Source organism: Girardinichthys multiradiatus, chromosome 5 (genome assembly GCF_021462225.1).
Source record: "Girardinichthys multiradiatus isolate DD_20200921_A chromosome 5, DD_fGirMul_XY1, whole genome shotgun sequence".
Lineage (NCBI taxonomy): Eukaryota > Metazoa > Chordata > Actinopteri > Cyprinodontiformes > Goodeidae > Girardinichthys > Girardinichthys multiradiatus.
In genome coordinates, this window is record NC_061798.1 from 12,375,768 (window position 1) to 12,399,096 (window position 23,329).

A 23,329-nucleotide genomic window follows, 5' to 3' on the forward strand; every position below is an offset into this window, starting at 1 on the left:
GTTCACTTAAAATAACATTAGCCTTTTACCTGCTATATAGTTACTGCAAAAATTGCCAGAGGCCAGTAAATGACATCATCACCTTTTTTGGAGAATTGGTAAGGTGACCAGCTGCACACTGGTGCACTATTATTTTGTAGCAAGAAGGTCATTGGTTCGACTCATGGCCGGGGGTCTTTCTGCATGGAGTTTGCATGTACTCCCCGTCCATGCATGGGTTCTCTCCAGGTACTCCGGCTGCCTCCCACAGTCCAAAAACATGACTGTTAGGTTAATTGGTCTCTCTAAATTGCCCTTAGGTTTCACCGGTTGTTTGTCCTGTGTGTTGCCCTGCAGTGGACTGGCGATCTGTCCAGGGTGTACCCCAACCTTTCGTCTGTAGACCCCTGAAGATAGGCACCTGCGACCCAGTACAGAAGAATTGGGTATACAAAATGGATGGATGGAACAGAAACAATTTCTTTTTTTTTAAATATATTTTCAAATTTAAACAGACATCAGGGACATATGTAGACATAAAACAACCCTGGATTGGGTTGATGTGAGTTTGAGGGGGTTGTTTGGGTAAAGAAGGTCCAACTGTGAGAGGTACAGTTCACCACTGTTGATCCATATTCTCCCAGCATGTTGAGTCAAAGCCATTAATTAAGCCCTGTTGTGTTAAATTAACCCATGCCTAGATCGGTCCATATTTGATCCAGTTACCAAAATAACCCAAATTGGTTTGTTTTGAACCCAGCAGTTTTCAGAGTGTAGAGAGGAGTGGCAGCCATCCAGAGCCGGGAGCAGAGGAGACTGCGTCTTTAAGCGCTTCAGCGTGAGCTCCATCAGAAGGGAGTCGGAGTCTACAGGACATCACCGCGTCTGTGCGCTCATTTCTCTGGACGGACTTGTTGTGTGCGGTTGTACCTGTGGACCGAATCTGCTGTTTGCCTCTGGTTATGGTTATTCGTGCGCTTGAAACGCATGGAGTAGAGTAACAAGACGCACAAACTGCCTAATAATGAGGTGCCCTTGGGTTGTTTGTGCCTCATATTTATTCTTGCTACCCCTTACAGGTAGGAAAAACACTTTTGATATTGCTTAGTTATACAGTAGGGTTTGTTATCTCCATGATGACTAAAATAAGACGGATTGCGTCTTTACATTTATAGAATCTATGCTAATTTAATGTGCAAGTTATCAATATATATTTCTCTAAACCATCCCGCTCACAAAGTCAGTGTTTTGCTTTCCTAACACTGCTTTATTTATTTATTATTATTATTTATTTGTGAGACATTACGCTGTCCATTATTGAACTGCAACAGCCTAGCGCATATTTTTTGCACAAATTCCTGGGCATTTTTCCCCGTAAAGACAGTTTACACGGGCAAAATTTCCCAAATTGTTCCGGGAAAGGTTGTTAATGGTCTTTTCACTCAACCTGTTCGTCTCAGATCATATCTTGCGGCTCATTTGCATTAATAGACTGTTTGTGGTGCGCACAAGACGCTTTTATGCAAATGCCTTTCCAAAAGGTCAACAGGTGTGTTTTCGTTTGTATCTTGTTTGAACATGAATTATTTAGGCTGTACCCTCCGAAATGACAGGGGTTAGGTTGTGCCGGTGGAACAAACAAAAAGGGCGCACACAAACGCACCACGTAACCGACAACAACTCCGGGATAATTCGTCCCTTGTTTTACACCTGTTAACAAACCATTTCGTACCAATTTACCACGTCAATTTATTTAGTTTATTTGTATTTGTACGACTTAAGGAGATGAAGGTAAATGCGTAAACCTCACGTGTAAATTCATTCAGTTGTATATTTTCATTTGAAAACTTTATTACATCTGTATTGCTAATGGCGAATTTACCCTTGGTCCTGCTTGGGTGCTGGCTATTTCGCTCCGTCGTCGTTTCCTACTTTGTCGGTTTAGTCCGTTTATGGAGGAATTAAGTACATTCTATTTAAATAGCACCGTTCACACAAAAAACGAGCAAAATAAATAAATTAATCGTTCCTTTTATGGGGAATGAATGAAGCCGGTGGTTACAGGACGCGGAGAATCTCTGGGTGCCGGTCATCTTGTACCTTAGCAGTTTTGGTCATTTCGTACGATAGTTTTTCAGGTAGGAAATAGCATCGTCTGCCATTGGATGTGGAGCCTATATCTGAGAGCTGGTCATTTCGTAACTTTGCAGTTTTGGTCGTTAGGTACCCGAAATGGTGACGTTTACTGAGAATTTCAATTCACTACTATAAAAAGCAAGGTTATGTGATTAATCTACCAGCAGGAGGTTACTTTGAGACATTTTTGTGTGGCTCTAGTCCTCACATTTAATTAGTTAATGTGCCCAAACGGGGTAAACAAATTATGAATAGAGTGCAGTACAGAGATTCCAGATAATAATATGCAATAAAATAAAATTCTATCTGAGATTTGAATGTTTATGACATTTTATCTTTAAAATTTATGAAACTATTTAGGAAAAATATACTCATACATCACGGTTAAACATATGGGTATGGCATTTTTATTTAACCAGGTAAGTTATTAAGAACAGATTCTTATTTACAATAACGACCAGACGGAAAGGGAGAATCAGAAGGGTGAATCCTGCAACAAGCAGAAATAAAATGGCAATGTGAGCCTATGGCAAGGGGAAAATTGACCAACACCCTATCTGGGGTATCATTGTTTCATCTTTTTTTTTGCCATAAAAACAAACATGTTGTTCTCTCATAGAACAGCCTCAGGTTTTTTTCACAAAACCTTTAGCCTAAACAGCATATTTTTCCAAACAGACCGATCATCTGGGAGACATGCGCCCACTGCCAGCGTAAACACAGATAGTCTATTGATGTTTTGGAGGGAGAGCATCCAGATGCTCCGTCAGAGCTCGACTCCAGCCCTGAGGCATCACAGTCACATGAAAAACGTGCTCTTGAAATGTTTCTTATCATGTGAAAATATCTAGCTGAAGGGGGCTTGACTGAAACTAAAAATGTTGGTTTAGGCAAAATGTATCTTTGAGGGATAGATCACAGAGGCTTAATGCATGATTACTCTGCAGTTGATTAGCTCATAATTATTGATTGTTCAGTTGAGTTGTGGTGGTTAAAAAGCAGCCTGCCCTAAAGGGACATTGTGCCAGAGATAACATCCTATTTAACTATCACATTATAGCTCCTCGAATGGGGTTGGTTTTGTTCCACCCAGGTTAGACCATTAATCATTTAGTTTGTCGGATGGAAGAAGTGTCTTCCAAACAGAAACACCAACACTTATTTCTTTACAACATCTCAAGTCTATCTCATTAGTACACCAAACTTTGTTTATTGCATTTTTTATTGTGAACAAAAAAAAGTAATTAAAACGTTATAATTGTGTAATAATGTCAAACGTAGTCATACTAAAACTTTATTAACATTTCACATTATAGCCACAAACGTCAGTGCATTTCAATGATATTTTATATCATAGTCAAACATGAAGTCACACATAATTGTGAGGAAGGAAAAATAAGGTAAAATAAAAGGAAAATGGAATAACGTTTTCAGTTTTTGCAAAAATAAAGTGTGGCATGGATTTGTGTTTATCCCCATTTATTTTGACAGCAATAAAAAAATCCAGTTGAACCAGTTGTCTCTTAGAAGTCATCTAATTACTAAATCCACCTAAGTCCACCTATGTGTAGGTAATCTCAGTAGAAATGCAACTGTTCCTCTAAGGGTTGTTGAGAACATTTGTGAACAAAAAGCATCATTAAGACCAAGGAACACAGCAGACAAGCAAGAGAGAAAGTGGTGGTAAAGTGTAAAGCAGAGTCAGGTCTTAATACAATATTCCAAGCTTTGACCAAGACATACAGTAGTCGTCCACATAAACCGACAAAGACAACACTGACCAAAGAAGAGGCCCATGGTAATGCTGGGAGAGCAGCAGAGATACACAGTTGATATGCGAGAATCTGTTGGAACACCTATTGGTCATGCACCCCTCAAATCTGGCATTGATGGAAGAGTGACCAGAAGAAAGAATTGTTGAAAGACAGCCATAGGAAGTACCATCAGTAGTTTGCCACATGCCGTGTACGGGACACAGCAAACATGTAGAAGAAGGTGGTCTGATCAGATGTGACAAAAATGTAACTTTTTAGACTCCATGTAAAACGTTATCTGTGCCGGTAAACCAACACTGCACATTACCGAGAACACATCATCCCAAAAGAGACACTTGATGGTGGCAGTATTATGCAGTGGAATTGCTTTTCTTCAGCAAGAACAGAGATGCTGGTCCGTGTTGATAGAAGGGTGGATGGAGCTAAATACAGGGTAGTCCTTGGAGAAAACCTAACAGAGGCTGTAAGACAAGAGACTGGGGCAGAGGTTCACCATTCAGCAGGACAACAAAACTAAACATACAGCCTTAGCTACAATAGAACGGTTATCATTTAAGTATATTAATGTGCACTGCTCAAAAAAATAAAGGGAACACTCAAATAACACATCCTAGATCTGAATGAAGGAAATATGCTCATTGAATTCTTTGTTCTGTACAAAGTTGAATGTACTGACCACAAAATCTCACAAAAATCATCAAATTTATTAACCAATGGAGGCCTGGATTTGGAGTCACACACAAAATTAAAGTGGAAAAACACACTACAGGCTGATCCAACTTTGATGTAATGTCCTTAAAACAAGTCAAAATGAGGCTCAGTATTGTGTGTGGCCTCCATGTGCCTGTATGACCTCCCTACAACGCCTGGGCATGCTCGTGATGAGATGGTGGATGGTCTCCTGAGGGATCTCCTCCCAGACCTGGACTAAAGCATCCGCCAACTTCTGGACAGTCTGTGGTGCAACGTGACGTTGGTGGATGGAGCGAGATATGATGTCCCAGATGTGCTCAATCGGACTCTGGGGAACGGGCGGGCCAGTCCATAGCTTCAATGTCTTCATCTTGCAGGAACTGCTGACACACTCCAGCCACATGAAGTCTAGCATTGTCCTGCATTAGGAGGAACACAGGGCCAACCGCACCGCACAAGGGGTCTGAGGATCTCATCTCGGTACCTAATGGCAGTCAGGCTACCTCTGGCGAGCACATGGAGGGCCGTGAGACCCTCCAAAGAAATGCCACCCCACACCATTACTGACCCACTGCCAAACCGGTCATGCTGAAAGATGTTGCAGGCAGCAGATCGCTCTCCACGGTGTCTCCAGACTCTGTCACGTCTGTCACATGTGCTCAGTGTGAACCTGCTTTCATCTGTGAAGAGCACATTTGTGGCCTGCTGGAGGTCATTTTGTAGGACTCTGCAAGTGCTCCTACTGTTCCTCCTTGCACAAAGGTGGAGGTAGCGGTCCTGAGGCTGGGTTGTTGCCCTCCTACGGCCTCCTCCACGTCTCCTGGTGTACTGGCCTGTCTCCTGGTAGCGCCTCCAGGCTCTGGACACTACGCTGACAGACACAGCAAACCTTCTTGCCACAGCTCGCATTGATGTGCCATCCTGGATGAGCTGCACTACCTGAGCCACTTGTGTGGGTTGTAGAGTCCGTCTCATGCTACCATGAGTGTGAAAGCACCACGACATTCAAAAGTGACCAAAACATCAACCAGAAAGCATCGGTACTGAGAAGTGGTCTGTGGTCCCACCTGCAGAACCACTCCTTTATTGAGTGTCTTGCTAATCGCCAAAGATTCCCCCTGTTGTCTATTCCAGTTACACAACAACATGTGAAATTGATTGTCAATCAGTGTTGCTTCCTAAGTGGACAGTTTGATTTCACAGAAGTTTGATTCACTTGGAGTTATATTGGGTTGTCTTCCATTTATTTTTTTGAGTAGTGTATTAAAATGCGTAGTCAAAGTCCAACCCTAAATCTAACTAATGTTCACTGGTGCTGTCTATCCAGTCTGACGTTGCTTGAGCAATTTTGCAAAAGGGGGATGAGGGTTAAACATAATACCCCCTGCTCCCTGCTTGGTGAGGTTCTTTAAACCAGCCCCTAGGCCAACAAATCCAAACTCACGCCCCTAAAGGGTCTTTTCCAATAGAGCTTTCAGGAAGTCTGTATAAGCTGGTATTGAGAAGAATGCGTCCAGCCGCTAACAGCTGTTGGATTAACCAAACTGAGTAGCCCAGCAACTAGTTTGGTCCCACCAGCCACATCAGTTAATGGCAGCTCCTTCGCTTATGAAAATGCGGACTTGGAAACTGGGCTGTTTTGGTTGAATATTGGATGTTCGTGCTCCACGGATTCAGCGGGGTCTTCTTCCTGTTTGATCTGATGCAGGCAGTCTGATCATGGGCAGCTGCTCTCTGCCTGCTTCCTCCTTCTTCAGACAGTGGTTCATTTAAGGGTCCCCAATAAATTTCCGAACCAAACACACAGTTTCATGGTGGTATTGTTTTGTGTGTTTTGAGGGAAGTCTTTGTGCATCTGAACAGCTGATTGTATGTGTGATCCGTTGATGTTAAGATGTTACTAAATACAGCGCTCTGACTGTGTGTAATTCAGAAAGCAGATGTGTCCTTTTTCTTTACTTTCACTCTTCAGGCATGGTTTATGATTTGTAAATAGTAAAATTATATTTTGATTTGACCTGTTTCTTAATATTATTGCAGTTGCTCTGGAGTTTTATTGAATGCACTACTTCTTGGAAAAACCTTCTCATTTCTCCTAGTCCCATGGCTAATCAGTGAACAGCAGTCTATTCATGCCACATGTAGCCCTGACTCAGCCCTGATTGTACTCGCTCAAGAACAGGGATCAAAAAAGTAGGTACCGCTACGGAAAAAGCAGTCATGGAAACGCTCAGAAAGCGGGCCGAGTGGAGTAGAGCCGGGCTAAATGGAGCCCATGGAAAAGGGGCATTATAATCTGTTGCTTATCTTCACTCTTTTTAATTAATGTAGATTACTTGAATCATTAAGGGTTACTTGAATTATAATTGGCACAATTAAACTAATTGAGAAGATAATAAAATGTAGTAAAATGTAAAATAATTAAGGTGGGATGAATACCTTTGCAAGGCACTTTATAATCAACAAATCAATCTAAATGAGGATCTATTAGGAAGATCTTCCTGATTTGTCCTTAAGCTGATTCATCAGCTATGTTTTTGCCCTCTGTTTTAGTGTGGAGCAAACCTGTCATCTTCCCCAGCGGGCCTCACGTGGTGGTTCCCAACAAGGGTAAGTTGGAGCTGCATTGCCATGACAATACCACATCTGGTGCCCCATCCATGTTGAGGTGGCAGAGGGAGAAAACCCGCAGGCTGGAGGGAGAGGTAGGGGAGGGCGGGGCAGCATCTCTCAGGATGTCGGTGGTTAGGATCTACCACATGGGTCGGTATGTGTGCATCAACAACAGCACCTTGGAGCACAGCTCAATCTACGTTTATGTGAAAGGTGGGTGCTCAAGATATGAACAGATTCTCTTGATCGCTCATGTGCCCCTGTAGCAGGATTTTCTAATCTAACCAATCTCCCCAGACTCTCAGAATGCTTTCCAGCACACCATGTTGGACAGCATTCTGGTTCGGGCTGGTGAAGACTGCATCATCCCCTGTCTTGTGACCGACCCTGAGGTCACCAATCTGGCTTTGGAGACCTGTGACGGAAAACCATTGCCCTCAGGAATGGTTTACAGTGGCAACCTGCAGCGAGGCGTCATCATCAGAAATGCTACGAAGGAATTTGAGGGCTGTTACAGATGTGTGGGACAGCTCAGAGGAGACAAAGTCCTGTCCAGGTCGTATTCCGTGGATGTTCGAAGTGGTGAGTAAGAAATATGAAGCAGAAGAGAAATGTAACATGTGGGTCATGTTGCCTAAAGGGCTACAGATTAGTATTCCAACTGGCATAGCTTCACTAGATTTGTCTCAAGGGTGTTGATGAAGTTAGAAAAGAGAGAAAGGAACAGACTGAGTGCTCTGTCTATGTGATGTTGGAAAGGAAGCTATCTTTGGAGAAAGCAAGATTTTACAGTGTATTTCCCAAGCAAAAAAATGCTTTCAGCATACATTGAGGCAGCCTTTACATTTGGAGGACTTATTCTTCACAAAACCTAAAGTTCTTCCCTGCAAATTGACTGTTATCAAGATCACAGCTAATATATACAATCCTGCAGGGCAAAATATGTTTTTTTCCATTAACCTCTCCATCTGTTGGCACTGAAAATATGTTTTATGAAAGCTTTTAATCTTTTTTTCTGCTCCCAGTGATACTCATGATGATATTTATGCAGGCTTTGGTCATACATGCGTAAATAGTCCAACTGTAGAGCAGCTTTGCCAAAATGCAACATTTTATTTGCTTCTTTTAAATGTTCTTTTAATTCATAGACTGTCTTGGCTCAGACGTCTGGGAAGGTCTTGCCACAGATTCTCTATCAGATTTAAGATTTCAGTCTTCATATTTTTAAATCTTCTACCAGGACATTAGCAATGTTGTTCAGAAATTTTAACTCCTAAATGTGTCTCATGTACACATCCAGGCACATGAATAAGATGAATTATTAGTTGTTCAAACCATAGATGTAATCTATAATAGAACATTTCCACGTAGGTTTGAATATGTTAGAAAAACCCAAAGAGCTGTAAAAACTATGGTAGCAGAACACAGTAGTTGTATCTGAGTAATTCAGTAGCAGCACATTTTAAAGAGGCAAACTATTTTCACTGAGATAGTTTGGCATCAAACATATTACAGCCCCATGCAGAGAAAGGGGTATGAACAAATTGATAAAGACAAAATTTTCCCAGACGCGGACTCTATCTCTAAAAGGTCCCATTCAGAAAAATTATATAAAACAGCTTTTTTAAACAATATGTATGATGAATGTGAAGGTATGTATGTTTTGTGTCCAATTTCAGTAGCTTGTCTTATTTATTAAATCATAAAATGTAATAATTTTTTAAGTGACAAATATTTATAAAATAACTAAATATACATTCATTAAACCTTTTGTTTTGTGTTGTCAAGTGTGATGAAGGGAGATGCATGTTTGTATGTTTTTTGGGTTTCATGGTGTTGAGTGTTGCTTTGTCAAACCTGAAACATACTTCACCAAAATAACTATAAGTGACCTCCTGCTGGTAGATAATATTAGTTATTGGAATCAAATAACCTATTATCTCTGTGGAGTGTTTCTGTATGGCTGTTGTCGGTAAATACTCTGAACTTCTACTGTGTGGGCCTCTCCCTACCCAGTGGGAGTTTTCTCTCACATAGAGTTTTGCATGTAAGTCAAAAAGTTCAGTTTGGTCCCATCTGATCCAAGCAACTATTTCACTTGTCCGCTGTGTCCCCAATCGCTTTGGACAAACTACAAACAGGACTACTTTGAGTCAGATCAGTGTTTAGATAATAATTCTACTTTTAATAAATTCTCCCACCTGAGCTGTGGATCTCTGCTACTCCTCCAGCGGTATCATGGACCTTTTACCAGTTTCTCTGATTGACACTCTGCTTGCCTAGCCTCTCCAATTAGGTGGACCGCCATGTCTGTTTTTTATGGTTTGATAGCTTCGCAGTTGTGTCATACTCACTCAATTTTTGTGCTCTTTGAGGTGTTTTAGACCAGGGGTGTCCAAAGTCGGTCCTCGAGGGCAGATGTCCTGAATTTTTTCGATGTTTCCCTGCTTTAACACATCTGATTCAGGTGATTGCAGTTCATCAAAAGCCTGTTCAGCCATCAGCCATCAATGGAAATCAGGTGTGCTCAAGCAGGGAATCATCTAAAACATGCCAGACACCTTATCTACAGCTTTCCCTCTGAACTGTCTGCTGTGTTCCTTGGTCTTAATGGTACTGTGTGTTCACTGATGTTCTCTAGGCACTGCAATAGTGTCTTTAAGACTGATAGGGAGGAGAAGAGGAGACATGTGGGAAGGAGGGGCCATGGGATTTAAACAAAGCTGTGTAACAGAGTGTGAAGATCGTGTTTGGGTTAAACAGAATTACTGCAGAACAGGCAGAGAAAAACAGTGATCTGAGCTCTGCAGGCAGTTGACTGTAGAAATAAATCATGTCATTTATGGGCAAAGTCTCTTCATAGTCACACACACTGTGCTTTTTGTGTCCGGTCATGCGGCTACAAACCACTGGTCACACACCCTCTGAGGATCATTTATGTAGGGTGTGGGAACATGATGCTCATTCATCATGCTTTTAATGTGGAATATTTATGATAGTGGTATTTGTAATGCTATTTAATACAGATATTACAATAACATACGTATATTATAGAATAAACATAACTCAAAAAGCCCCTGTGCTTATGTAAGTAGTATAATAAGAGCACATCTCACAGTGTCCTGGTTCGTTTGACCTCACTAAATACACAGTTAAGAACATGTTGCTTTTGTGTCCCATGTCCCAGTGCCAGATGAGCAACCAGTGATCCGCCTCTCTCAAAGAAACATGGTCATCCTGAAGGTAGGAGAGCCATTTGAGCTTACGTGCAGCTCCACCAATGTCAACTCAGACCTCAGTCTTGAATGGGACTTCCCTTCAGCAGCGGTGAGATTAATATTGAATATTTATACAAAGTTCTTTGTGAAGGGTCTATGTTTTTCCTAGTTGATAAACACTCAGCTCTGCCTCATAGAAATGGAAATGGAACCGATTACTAATATATGTAGATGCACAAACCTTTAGAGCTCTGTTGAAACAATGGTAAAAAAAAAAAAAAAAAGTAATCTACATACTTTAATGTCTTAGTAGATAAAAATGTAGCACAGCTAGCCACTACAGGAAGTTTGAAAAGGTAGCTGTTTAAAACTCAAATGAAGTATTGCTTTAAAAGTCAAGGAGGTCTAATGATTGGTTTATTGATTTTGCAATATGGCAGCTATTTAGGTACTGTACTGAGTGTGTACAGCAGTTTTCAGTATTTACGTTGCTTAGAATATTATTTCATATCAGTAAATGTTAACTGCGATTATCTTATTTTTTGGCAATGAGTAATATCTGGCCCTGTATTTGTAAGATAGTAAAAAAATGAAAAGCTGACAGTTTAGTGCTTTTGTTGACATAAGCTTATAAAAGTGTTTATTTTTGGGCTGAATTTGCCCACGACTATTGAAACAGGATAACTGATGGATGTTAGATGTCTGAGGAAAAAAAAATTCTTTATAGTAGGTAAAAGAAAATCCTCAGAAAGTTTCAGAAGATTTGCAGAAAAAAAATAAGTCAAAGAAGAAAAAAAGTCAATGTAGAGCAAACTTAAAGGGTAATAAAACGGGGAAAAAACTAACTTAGGATTTGATTTAATAAATAGTTTTATTCTTGACCATTCAAATTACATTGATTATAGGCCAGTACAGAACTCTTTTATTTACAAAGAGGTCTCACATGTTACTTTTTTCTGATAGAACAGTAAAACCAGTTATGTTCCTTTACGGGTCCTGTAATAAAGAAGCAGACCAAGCATTTGAGCTCAAACTCAGTATGTGTTACAGAGATTCTATACAATGATACAATTTAGTGTTTAGGTTGTTTTTTTTTATTAACTATTCTTCCAAGAGTTACATTACTGATACAGTAACAACAATTAATTATTTTTTATGTTAATACGTTTTTTACTTTCACAGCAGGAGGATTATGTAACATAGAGGTATAGCATTCAGATGTAATTACCACAGATGCAGAGAAGTATCAAGATGGCTGCTGTGATTAGGAAGCAAGCTTGTTCACATTTTTTCTTGTAAGATGTTTTGCCTCGATTTTATGTACCTTTAAAATAAAACCAAAATCAACTGACAAACCTCTGGCGGGTCTTTTATTTAGGCTTTTATTTGATAAATATTATGAATAACAACATCAATATATGCTTTTAAAAGTTTAGTGATGCAATTAAATACAAAATGGTTGTTCATTTTCTATACAACTACTAATTGGTTAAATTAAGTGGAGTTAGAAAGTTCATAACTAAACTTAAATAACTTACACATAAAGTTATGTTGCATTAAAAACGATTTACGTGATATTAACAGTACGGATGTGGCATTGTTTGACGCTAATTATTCACAGCATCCCGTACAGAACCAGTCCTCACACATCTTTTCGAGCTCCCAGGGCTATCTACGTTCCACCTCGCTCTTCATAGCAGCCGTCAGCCGATCAGATTCTGGAATTTACCGCTGCCATGCCCACAATGAAAAAGGCCACAGTGATGCAACGGTGCAGCTGGACATACTTGGTAAGTCTTAAAGCTGGTTTGTTGCGCTGAATGTGCATGGGCATAGGCTTCATCTCAAAAGCACCATCACAATGTTTACAGAAACAAATGCTGTCAACTATATCTGGAGTCTGGGGAAAAAAGCCCTAGATTTAAGATTTTATAAACCCCAGCATGTCAAATGTAATTTTCATATCATGCAAATTTTCAAACAGGAAGCATCCATCACTACACAAATTACGTTACAGCAGCACACTGTGATTATTAGTTCTAGACCTGACTCAACCAACTGAAAGATGACTTAAAAGTGCTGCAAAATAATTTCCATAAGGTCAGCATATATACAGTTCTGTCCCAACTGGTCAACATCTCTCTGTTCTTCAGATCAGGGGTTCATTACAGTGTTAGGAAGTCCAAGTCCAGTCCAAGCAGACGTTAAAGAAGGGGAGAGCCTGACCCTCAGGGTGGAATTTGATGCCTATCCTGCACCGAGCTCCATATCCTGGTCCTACAATGGGAAGCACCTCCTCAACACCACAGAACATGTCATCTCTTTCCACCCCCGTAAATACAGGTGCAATGTATTCAGAGCACAACAATACTGTGGGGTATATCTGTTTGAGGGCAAATTTTTAAGTCTGTTTATTTTTCCAACAGATTCATCAGTCAGCTGAGACTAGTGAGGGTTCTTGGCTCCGAGGGCGGCATCTACACGTTCTCGGCCAGTCATGGAGACGCATCTGTTGACCATTTATTTCACGTATACGTTAACAGTAAGCAGCACAGACATTTATTAAATGCGTAATGAGAACTTAGAGCCTGAAAGTGTTAGTGGCCCTCAGAACTAATATTGGTGTCACAGATACAAACAATAGCAAAATTTCCTAAACTGATCCGTGGATCAGACAAAATCTAAAAGAGAAGTGGTGAGGGGAATACTATGAGAACTCCAAGGATAAACTCAAACGGAAATCAGTTAACTAATAACAAGTGCTGCTGAGTATTCAATTACCTCTAAGCAGGAACAAGGATGTGGGGAATGACACTAAACCCAACTTACCAGGGTTCCAGTTGCAGGCCGGAAAACCAGTGGGATGCTAACTGTTCTGCTTAGTGACACGCTGACTACTATTAGCAACACAAACTAGTGTCATTGTACAAAGCATGTCATGCACAGATAGGCAGCAGCCATGACGAAGTCCTGGGAAGGGTTGGTGTGGGAATATTTTCCCAGTTGGAAATTCAACTTCAGGGAAGTGTCCTGTTTGTATATTTGTATCAACTTGGTTCTTGAAATTCCAACTTTCAACTCTGATGGTACTTGGAAACCTTAGTATTTATTTACTGTGAATGTATTTTCCAAAGTTTCTCAAATTTTAGGAAATTCTGGTCTAGAACATTTGAAGACAAATCTAATGTGCTGAAGTGAGTTCTTTTCATGCTTCATAGCATAAAAACATGTCAGATTTTTATTTAGGTCTTTAGATCAGTTGAGACTTGATTGGCCAAACACCTAGATCTACACATACAAGATACAGATACAGATACATATCTGTATCTACTTATCTATATCTAAACTTTCCTGTGTATATCTGGGTATTTATCTGGCAAGTCAAGCTGTATGTTGACTGTGCTTGTTTTACATACATTTCTCATATCTATAACTTTTATTTTTCTGCTGTAAGGTAAGCCTGTTATCATTGCCCAGGAGGGGCCAGTTGATGGTCAGGCCCGCTGCGTTGCCGCCGGTTATCCAGTACCTAAAATTAGCTGGTACTTTTGTGACCTGCCCCGCACAAGGTATGTCAAAATATACTATATATTGGATTTCTGTGATCATATGAGCATTTCAAATTATTTGCCCAATTAGATTACTTAGCTGGTATGACAATCAGAAAGAGAATCAGGCACAAATCTTTGTCACATTTTGCTTTGTTGGTTCATAGCCATGTTATTACAGATTCTAAAATAGTTAGTGAGATGGTGATATAATCATATGACACAACGGAAAGGTTGGGACATCTGCAGGAACTAATCATCTACAGTAATAATCATCTGTGTAAAGTATTTAAAATGTTGTTAAACCGTTGTTATGGTAATTAACTGTGTAAGGTACTGACTTAATGAATGGATGTTTTCCTGCAGTATTTAAGGCATTACATGCATCCAGAAATAATTATTTGAAGATGTTTTAAATGTGCTTTTGCCACCACTGCTCTCTTGCATAGTGATCCTACACAGATCACTGGTGAAAAATAAAAAATAGCTAATTTTTCGCATCTGTAACCATTCATCTAAGTTGGAAGAGATAATTAATAGGTTTTGAGGCCAACAGAACACGCACAGGTAGCCATAACATGCAAACATCTCTACATACAAATAACAACATGCCAAAAAATAGGATTTAAATTTAGAAATGTGAAGTGTAATATCAAGTCAGGTTATTTAGATATACACACATAATTGTCTTGCTTTCTTATCTCTAGAAAACAACTGCCTGTCCTCATTTGTTAATAATATAGTTATTGTGTTGTTTATTTAGGACAAGAGAAATATGTTGGAACTGATTATGGAAGCAAATAGAGAGAATATCAATGTTTTATCAGTTTGTCTTGTTACAACCACAAGCTTCAGTATATTTTATTGGGATTTGATGTTTAAACCAACACAAGCAGAGCATCAATGTGAAGTGGAAGGAAATGATAAATCATTTTTTAAATGTTCTACAAATAAGAATCTGAAAAGTCTGACATGCACTTGTATTCACCTCCATTTACTCTAACAGTACTCAAATAAAATTAAGTGCAACCAGTCGAATTCAGAAGGCACCAAAGTAGTAAACAGAAGCTGACTGCGTTTTTCATTTAGTCTTGCTAGCTTTTCTGGACTATAAGGTTTGTCAGAGAACATCAGTGAACAAAGACCATCATGAAGACCAAGGAACACAGCAGACATGACAGGGAGAAAGCTGTGGAGACACTTAAAGCAGGATTAGATTAAAAAACAACATCCAACATTTTGCAAATCTGAAAATGTACTTGGAAGACAGATGACCACCTAAACTGACAGGCCAGGTAAGGAGAGGATTAATCTGAGAAGTAGATAAGAGGCATGGAAAATTTGGAGGAGCTGTGAAGATCCACAGCTCGGGTGGGAAAATCTGTCAGTACAACCATTAGCCTGTCTGCTTACTTTTAAATTAAAGGCCACTGGTGCTACAAAAAATCTTTCAAAAAATGCTTATTTTGTGTTGTTCCATCACAGAACATTCAGAATAATAAAATGCCCCGATGATTGCGATGATTGCGGTTGTAACGTGACAAAACGTGAAAAAGTTCCAGGGGTGTAATTAATTGTGCGCGGCTCTGTATATGACTTGCTTGTACTCAAATAAAAGCTGGCTTCAGAAATGCATCTTCTCCAAATATGCCAGTATTAAAAGAAAAGAAAAGTCCAGTCCTAAAAGCAGAACAGAAATGAGCATTATCAGTGCAGGAAAGATTTCCCATGTTAAACCTTGAAGTATTTACTGCAACCTTTTTGTTCATGTCACTTTGAGTTTAGAAAACCTGCTGGCATAGATGAAACCTTTATAAAAATTTTGTAAGAAAACTGAACAATTCTTTTTCTCATCAGGTGCTCCCTCCTGCCCAATGCCACCCAATGGGAGACCCCAGAGGTTGCCATGCTGTCGGCGTCAGCCTTTGGTAGGAGTGAAGTGGAAAGCCGCCTGAACGTCAGCAACGAGCACGCTCAGTACCACACCTTGGAATGTGTGGCTTCAACCGAGGGAGAAGAAGCGTACACACTGTTCCCCATCAGTGGTAACACATTTCACTCCTCACATACAATCTATACCCAGGGCTGATACAGCAGAGACTTCACTGCATCAAGGGGGTGGGGTGTCGGGTGGGCAGGGGGGTGGGTGGGGGTGTTGTGGTGGGTGTTTATATTCTGCGCTACACTGCGAAGACATTGTTTACATTACATACACACCAACCCATTGACCCTGTTTCTGCGGAAGCCAGGTGTGTGGTTATTGGGTACGGATTGAATCAGATTACTGTATGCTGACTAAGTGGGCTGGGATTATGTGGCGTATATTCACTAATCCCTGTCACATAAACACCACTGCAGCAGCTGTCTGCCGTTACTGAGGAGGATGAGGAAGATGAGGCTCTGTGTGTGTGTGTGTGTGTGTGTGTGTTTGTGTGTGTATGTGTGGATGGTTATTTTACTAGATTAGTAGAATCATAACACTCCATCTTTGAATGGACTAACACAAGTTTTAAAGTTTTTTGCTAATCAGTAATTGGAAGAAGTTTAAGGTGAGGGTAAAGGGCCAGCTGATAAAATTCACAGATACAGTAGATGTTTTCCTCTACCATTTTGTTCATCATTGTGATTTCTAATCTTGTCTTGTGTGGGTGTGTTAATTTCACAGAACGCATTGTCCCCCATAAACTCTTCACACCTCTTCTAACTGGCATGGTGGCTACTGGTGTCTTCCTCAGCCTCATTCTAGTGGTGCTTTTCTATAAGTATATGCAGGTGAGATCACAAATGAGTATGCATTTCGGGTAAGTGCACCCTTTGCCAATTGAAAGGTTTTACTTTTCTCATCAGGTTTAAAAATTACGCAAATACAATCTAGATGAGCAAAAACATATCACATATAACACCATGACAATGTAGTGCAAAACTAATGCCAAACTTGGGGGTCTTTTTAGTAATCATCAAAGATCCTAAACTTTGTAGTAAATCTTTATAGCTTGAAGAACAACCAAATTTGCTGAATGTTTGATAAGCTATTAATGTAGCAACCATATAAAGCCCTAGCTTACCAGCTTTATTTATAAAGCACTTCAAAACAAACCATAGTTTACAAAGTGCTTTATGTATATAAAAGACATGTACAAAAATTACGATATATTATGTTAAAATAGACTCAACAGCAGACAAAGACTACGTGCCAAACATGTATGTTATAGAAAGTAGAGACTCTAAATTTCCCTTAGATGTGTGTGTGTGTGTGTGTGTGTGTGTGTGTGTGTGTGTGTGTCTTTGTGTTGGTCCTATAATGAACCTGTCCAGGCTGTACCCTGTCCCTGCCTCTGAAACATTGCTGGACCCTGAACAGAATTAAGAGGTTATGAGTTAATGCATAGTCATGCCACTGATCACTGTATTATATCATGTCTTTTTGCTCATTTGGTTATGTTTGCCTAATTCTAATGCCTGGTAAAAAAAATAACTATTATTGAAGCCTAATATGTGAAACTTCAGAGCAGAAGAAGGATGTACCCTCTTTTTTTGCCTGTACCTACAATGTCAACTGCAACTGTAACTCTATGGTGAGCAGTCATGAATTTCACATCTGTGCTATCAATCCTGTACAAACCTACAAATCACTTTATAGATACCTTTGTTTAATTAACTCCATTGAGCAGCACTGATAGACAGTTTTCATCATAGAAAAGTAAATGGTTTCAATAGCTGTTGGCAAAGAGCCTGTTTTCATTTACTAATAAGGGCTGCCTCCATGCTGTGCAGAGCGTGTTAAAGTTAGAGGCATCCGTCTTTCTGCACTTAGTGACAAAGTTTTGCATAGAAGAGGAAAAGGGTATTATTTTAATCAGCATGAATGTGTGCTAATGAATTTGAACAGTCGATCAGCCATTTAGAGACCATACACAGTGCAGTTAAAGGATTTCATGACACTCTGATGACGCCTCGAGCCATTAATTCACCTCCCTGGGTGAGCTGCTTTTACTGCACTCCGATGAGTCAGGCTCCTTCAGTACCAGTGTGTGCATCTGCAGCAGGATCCTGAGGGTATAGTCTAGACCTAAGCTGCCAAATAAAGAGCTTTGATCAATCAGAATGGTGAGGGAAAGAGTGATGAAAGTATTACAAATGTAATATCCATAAAATTACTTAATATGGGAAATGCTAGAAAGTAAATCCAACAAAGGTAATAAGGTGATGTCAGTTTTTCTCTGTCTAAGTCTCTTTCTCCAAACTACCACAGAAACCAAAGTTCCAGATTCAGTGGAAGGTCATTGAGAGCATTAATGGAAACAACTACATCTACATTGACCCCCTCCAGCTGCCATACGACCTGAAATGGGAGTTTCCTCGACAGAAGCTTCGCTTTGGTACGACAGCGACATTTATTGTGTTTCTGTTTGTATGGTTGTGCCATTTTTAAAGGGATATTTCAGGATGTTCTGTGAAGAGGTTAAAAGTGGTTAAAACCATGATGTTGATAACTCTCTTGGTGTCTTCATTTAATGAAATTCCAGATTAGGAACATGTTTAAGGGTAACTCGTATCAGGGGCTTCTGAAGAGCTTTTGGTCGTTGGCTGATGCTCCAGGAAACAGTGCCCTTTCGAACCTGTTCTATTCAGCCTCAACTCTTCTGATAAAACAATCCAAGACTGGAGTCCAGTAATCAGTCCTGTCCCGGCACATTCATGACAACACAACTATTGTTTACTAGAAGTGGGAACTGACGCATGTTAATTGACCACAGCACGTTTGATGTGTTTTCCCCCTACAGATAATGGTTGTGCTGAGAGGGGCCAAGCCCAGAGTGGATTATGACACTGAAAAACCGCTCTAATGTCAGAAAAGACATTGTAGTTTCTGAAAACACTATTTTATGAACCTTTAAACTGTCCTAAGACTTGCACTGGGGAGTCATTTACAGGAAAGCTGGCGATTATTTACATGGGAAATGGAGGTTGGGGGCGGTGCGCCTCCAGTGATCTTCCTCTGTGAAACATGTTCTGAGAATTGAACCTGTAAAGTTTTTCCAGCCAAAGAAACTGCCAGATTGAAAAGTAAGGCAGTGTGAATATCAAAAACTAGCTTTCAATTAAACCAATACAAGGATTTTGTTTTTTTTAAACCATTTTACTTTTATTTTTGTTTGACTTTGACTGGAAAGGCTTCATATATTAAATTCTCCAGAAGGGAACACTGCCTCCTCTGTCCATTTCCCTCGATAATAATCATATGTGACTACACTTTAAAGTTTCCTAAAACAGCGTTTTCATAAGCTGCTGTGATCTTTTTGACAGTCAGGTTATTTAAAGAGAGATAAAGTCTGCTTTGAACTTGGCTCCTCTCAAACTAGCTGTTAGCATTAGCATCCAGGACCAACTAATCTGGCTTTCTACTAAATGAAGACACAAAACGTTACCTGCTGCAAGTGACATTTTAACTTCTTGTAGTATTTTAACAGAATCTTAGCTTAAAAAAATTCTGAAATTAAAATGCTTTTGTTGTTTTGCACTTAAAGGTAAGACCCTGGGCTCTGGGGCTTTTGGAAAGGTGGTAAGGGCCACTGCATATGGACTTTGCTCTGCAGATACTGTCACGACCGTTGCTGTTAAGATGCTGAAACGTAAGTCTGTCAGTTTGCCCTTTTTAGTGTGCCTTCATGACATAGGCAACATTGTACAGAAAAACAGAGGGTACATTTACTTATGTCCTCTTAGCTAACGCACATTCCACAGAGAAGGAGGCACTTATGTCTGAGCTGAAGGTTCTTAGTTATCTTGGAAACCACGTGAACATCGTAAACCTGCTGGGAGCGTGCACTGTCGGAGGTAAGAGAAGACACTACAATCAAATCTAAGTCATCAAGTAAGTTTTACTCAAACTCACATCAGCTTTTAAAAATTTGGGCTCAGTCAATCTGTTGCAACTCCTCTGTTTCTGTTAATTCTATGTTGGTGTCTTTAGGTCCAAATAATATATTAATATTAAATTATATATTCTTTTTTGTGTTTGAAGATGAACAAAGTCAAAGTTGAAATCTAATTTTTTTTTAAACTAATGACATCTAAGCAGGCTGTCTAACATCACAGAAGATAATGCCTTAACTTAAAGGCTACCACAGACAAAAGTCTTAATCAAAAAGTCTCTAGATTGAATTGAATGAAATCAAACTTTGAAGACAAACCGGAGTTCATTTGCGTCTTTATAAGAGTTCATATGCCAATTTGTCCAGTAAAGAGAAGGAGAGCAAAGCTTGGAGACCTAAAGGACTGGCACCCAAGCTAAACATTAAAAGAGAGCTGTGGCAGTTACTTGCCACACTTACAAAATACCAGTTGTAAGAAAAGTTACATTTAATAAAACTATTAGTAGGTATTAAGTGGACTTAATTTTGTTCCGGTTATGGCCAGCACACAGCAGCCATTAGAACTTCATTTTTTCCTAACAGCTGTGTTACAGAATACTTTATTTAAGACATTCCAACCTCAGTTGTGTAAAACAACTGTGAATGGAAGCAGCTAAAAGTCTCACTTTTCTATATATATTCTGTATATCTTTTACTTGAGACTGTTTAACTTCACTACAGTAATATAGACATCAGCAGATATCTACATTCCAGCAGATTTACCACAGTAACTTCACACATGTCCATGCAGCAAAAACCTGATGTCATCTTGATGTGGGGGGTGGGGGGGTGCATGCTGGGCATGTCTTAGCTGTGGCATGAACTGTACAGTATATCTCATTTCTTAGATTTGGCTCATTCCTTCACTTGAAGCCAAAATTCTGCTGAAGACATTCCACTTTTCCTAATTCGTTGGAACCATGGGGAAAGTATGGGTGCTCACCTCATCTTTTATTGTGCTGGCAAAATAAGCGGGTACATAACTACTAATTCTACATGTTCACATTAGAATAGTCTTTTTATTGTTCCCAAATAATCCAGTATCTGTAATGCCCCCAAAAAATTGTTTGTATACCTCTATTTTAACCTGTTGGTACATGGTCTCTCCATATATAGTAAGTGTCCTATTGCACTGTTCGTTTGACCACAGGTGGCTTTGGGTGAATCAGAAAAGGCTATTTTAAAATTAATGACCTGCTTTCAAAAAGTGTAAATGCCCAGTTATGCCATGTTTTTTGTGATGGTGAGGGACCCAAACACAGGCAGGATGAAGGTAGGTGGATGTAAGACTAGAAAACACAATAACAAATACTAAACCACCAAAATCCAAGATGGCACAGGGAGATAGACAGAAAGCAGACCAGCAGGGAGGATTGAATACTGGGACAAAGAACAGGTAAGTCTTATTAATGAATGTGAATCAGTAGTAAGGAGAGTAGGAAGCTGAGGGACAGAGCAAACTAACAGGAGGAGATGATATAATACATAAAGGTACCCTAAGAAAAGCACAAGGATGAGAGAAAACTACACATTTATACATAAAGAAAATTATATTAAGGAAAAACAAAGATTCATAACACATAAATCCAATATCAAAAAGCCAAAGTCTTATAGATCACGACAGATTGTGATTTATTTTTGTTACAACTATCAAGATTTGTAAGTTATCTAGCACTGAAAATGAATTATGTTTGGTCTTTAATGGTAGTCAGAATTGTTTGGAAGATTCTGTTTAATGATTAGAAACATGCTTTATCTTGTTGTCTGTTCACCCGCTGACTGCTCAATATCTGTCTTAAATCAGAGACTGCCCAGCTCCTATAGAAGGACATGATGCAGCTCGGCTTGACACTAATTTACCATTGATCAATGTCATTTACCTGCCTGCCTAGACCTCAGTATTGACTGTGATGCAGCATTTTTATTGGTTTCTAACAAAGAGGATGTGAGTTATTGTTATGGACACATAAAACACTTGAGAGATGTCTCCAAGCCATGCAAAGATCCCCATTACAAGTTATTAAGTGCTAAAAGATATTTGCCTTTTAAATACACTTTTTTAAACCCAATGAGTTCATCCCGTGCCCTACCACTTGTCAAATGTAGCCATTAAAATGACTAACTGTTCATACTAACAGCAATACAAAGGCAGTACCATCATCTTTTGTCTCTTCTTTATTGTTCCTTCAATGTTTTTTTTTTAATCCCTGGATCCTGCCAGGCCCAATTTTGGTGATCACAGAGTACTGTTGCTATGGCGACCTGCTCAACTTCCTTCGAAGAAAAAGAGAGTCTTTCCTAAACTCCCAGGTTGGGGACGGTTACTATCGCAACGTCTCAAAGCAGTCGGAGCCGACAAGGTATTTATGTGTGCAAATTCTTATCTTTGACTATGTTAACATGGTTCGGTTTACTACATACGTCAATCTGAGTGTTTTAGCAGGGATGAAACTGGTACAGGATACATGCACATGCGTCCCTCTGAGAAAGAAAGATCCTCTCAGTCAGGTACCTTTCTACATTTTTACCAAGGTTGCAAAGAACAGTGAATTCGGTAAAGTTTCCTGTACTGAATCTGACCATGAAATCTTCATTTTAGATTACATAGATGAGCTCTCTCTGGATGCTGAAGACCTCCTCAGCTTCTCCTACCAGGTTGCCAAAGGAATGGAGTACATTACCTCCAAGAATGTAAGGCTTTAACACACTCTGTTCATACTTATCGAGCGGTTACAGCTGAGATTTTAAAGGTGGTGCGGCTAGAGTATAAATCATGTTCAAGCTTAGTGCCAGCATACATGCAGAAAGCTTGCTGTCAGCTGACGGTGCATTAACTCACAAACACAAGGCTGCTGCTTTCATTCTTGGTCTTATATTGCACATAAATAAACCCAACCTTCTCAGGGTATTTATTGTTTACACACAGTACTACCAGTCATGCAGAAAAAATATTTTTGCAAGGGGACTTTTAACAGACTCACAGAAACGATCAATGACATTGAATCTTATAGTCCCTGTATGTTCCCCATATGGTTGCTGCAGACATACATCTCTTAGTCAGCAGTTTGTAACATAACATTTATTTTCAATCATGCACATATTTGACATATTTGATATTGGCAAAAGAACTTGTTCCTTTTGCCGATATTGAAGCAATATAGTAGCAACAAAGACATCTCGCATCATAGTTGCAGCTGGGTAAAAATAATAAATGAAAAATAACATGAGTGTCAGCTTGACTTTCTTAAGCAGTTACTTAAGGGAGTTTTTTTATGCTGCTTTTCTAACTTCCTATAGTGGTTAGTGGTGCTGTAGTTTTAGTGTTAGCTTGTACATAAAAAAGAAACATAAATTTGGCTTCAGCTGAGTTATGTTTTAAGGATTCAAGAATACTTTATTATCATAACGAAATCTGGTTACTCGGGTCCCAGTAAAAAAACACAATCAATAAC

General features: G+C 39.6%; 1 protein-coding gene across 3 annotated transcripts in view; it reads left to right on the forward strand.

The window, feature by feature from the left end:
• The first annotated feature begins 839 nt into the window (after nt 1-839).
• Nucleotides 840-23,329, forward strand: part of kitb (KIT proto-oncogene, receptor tyrosine kinase b) — a 34,922-nt gene continuing 12,432 nt past the window's right edge. The window contains exons 1-16 of one of the 3 annotated variants that reach the window (XM_047366092.1): nt 840-1,058; nt 7,137-7,409; nt 7,494-7,778; nt 10,384-10,523; nt 12,036-12,204; nt 12,568-12,757; nt 12,841-12,956; nt 13,869-13,983; nt 15,820-16,007; nt 16,628-16,734; nt 18,215-18,341; nt 19,491-19,595; nt 19,690-19,800; nt 22,099-22,237; nt 22,318-22,385; nt 22,477-22,568. In XM_047366092.1, the coding sequence (XP_047222048.1) occupies nt 1,004-1,058; nt 7,137-7,409; nt 7,494-7,778; nt 10,384-10,523; nt 12,036-12,204; nt 12,568-12,757; nt 12,841-12,956; nt 13,869-13,983; nt 15,820-16,007; nt 16,628-16,734; nt 18,215-18,341; nt 19,491-19,595; nt 19,690-19,800; nt 22,099-22,237; nt 22,318-22,385; nt 22,477-22,568 (2,280 nt within the window). In that variant the 5' untranslated portion in view covers nt 840-1,003. The remainder of the gene's footprint in view (nt 1,059-7,136; nt 7,410-7,493; nt 7,779-10,383; nt 10,524-12,035; nt 12,205-12,567; nt 12,758-12,840; nt 12,957-13,868; nt 13,984-15,819; nt 16,008-16,627; nt 16,735-18,214; nt 18,342-19,490; nt 19,596-19,689; nt 19,801-22,098; nt 22,238-22,317; nt 22,386-22,476; nt 22,569-23,329) is intronic. The other 2 variants (XM_047366093.1, XM_047366094.1) reach the window with 2 other exon arrangements.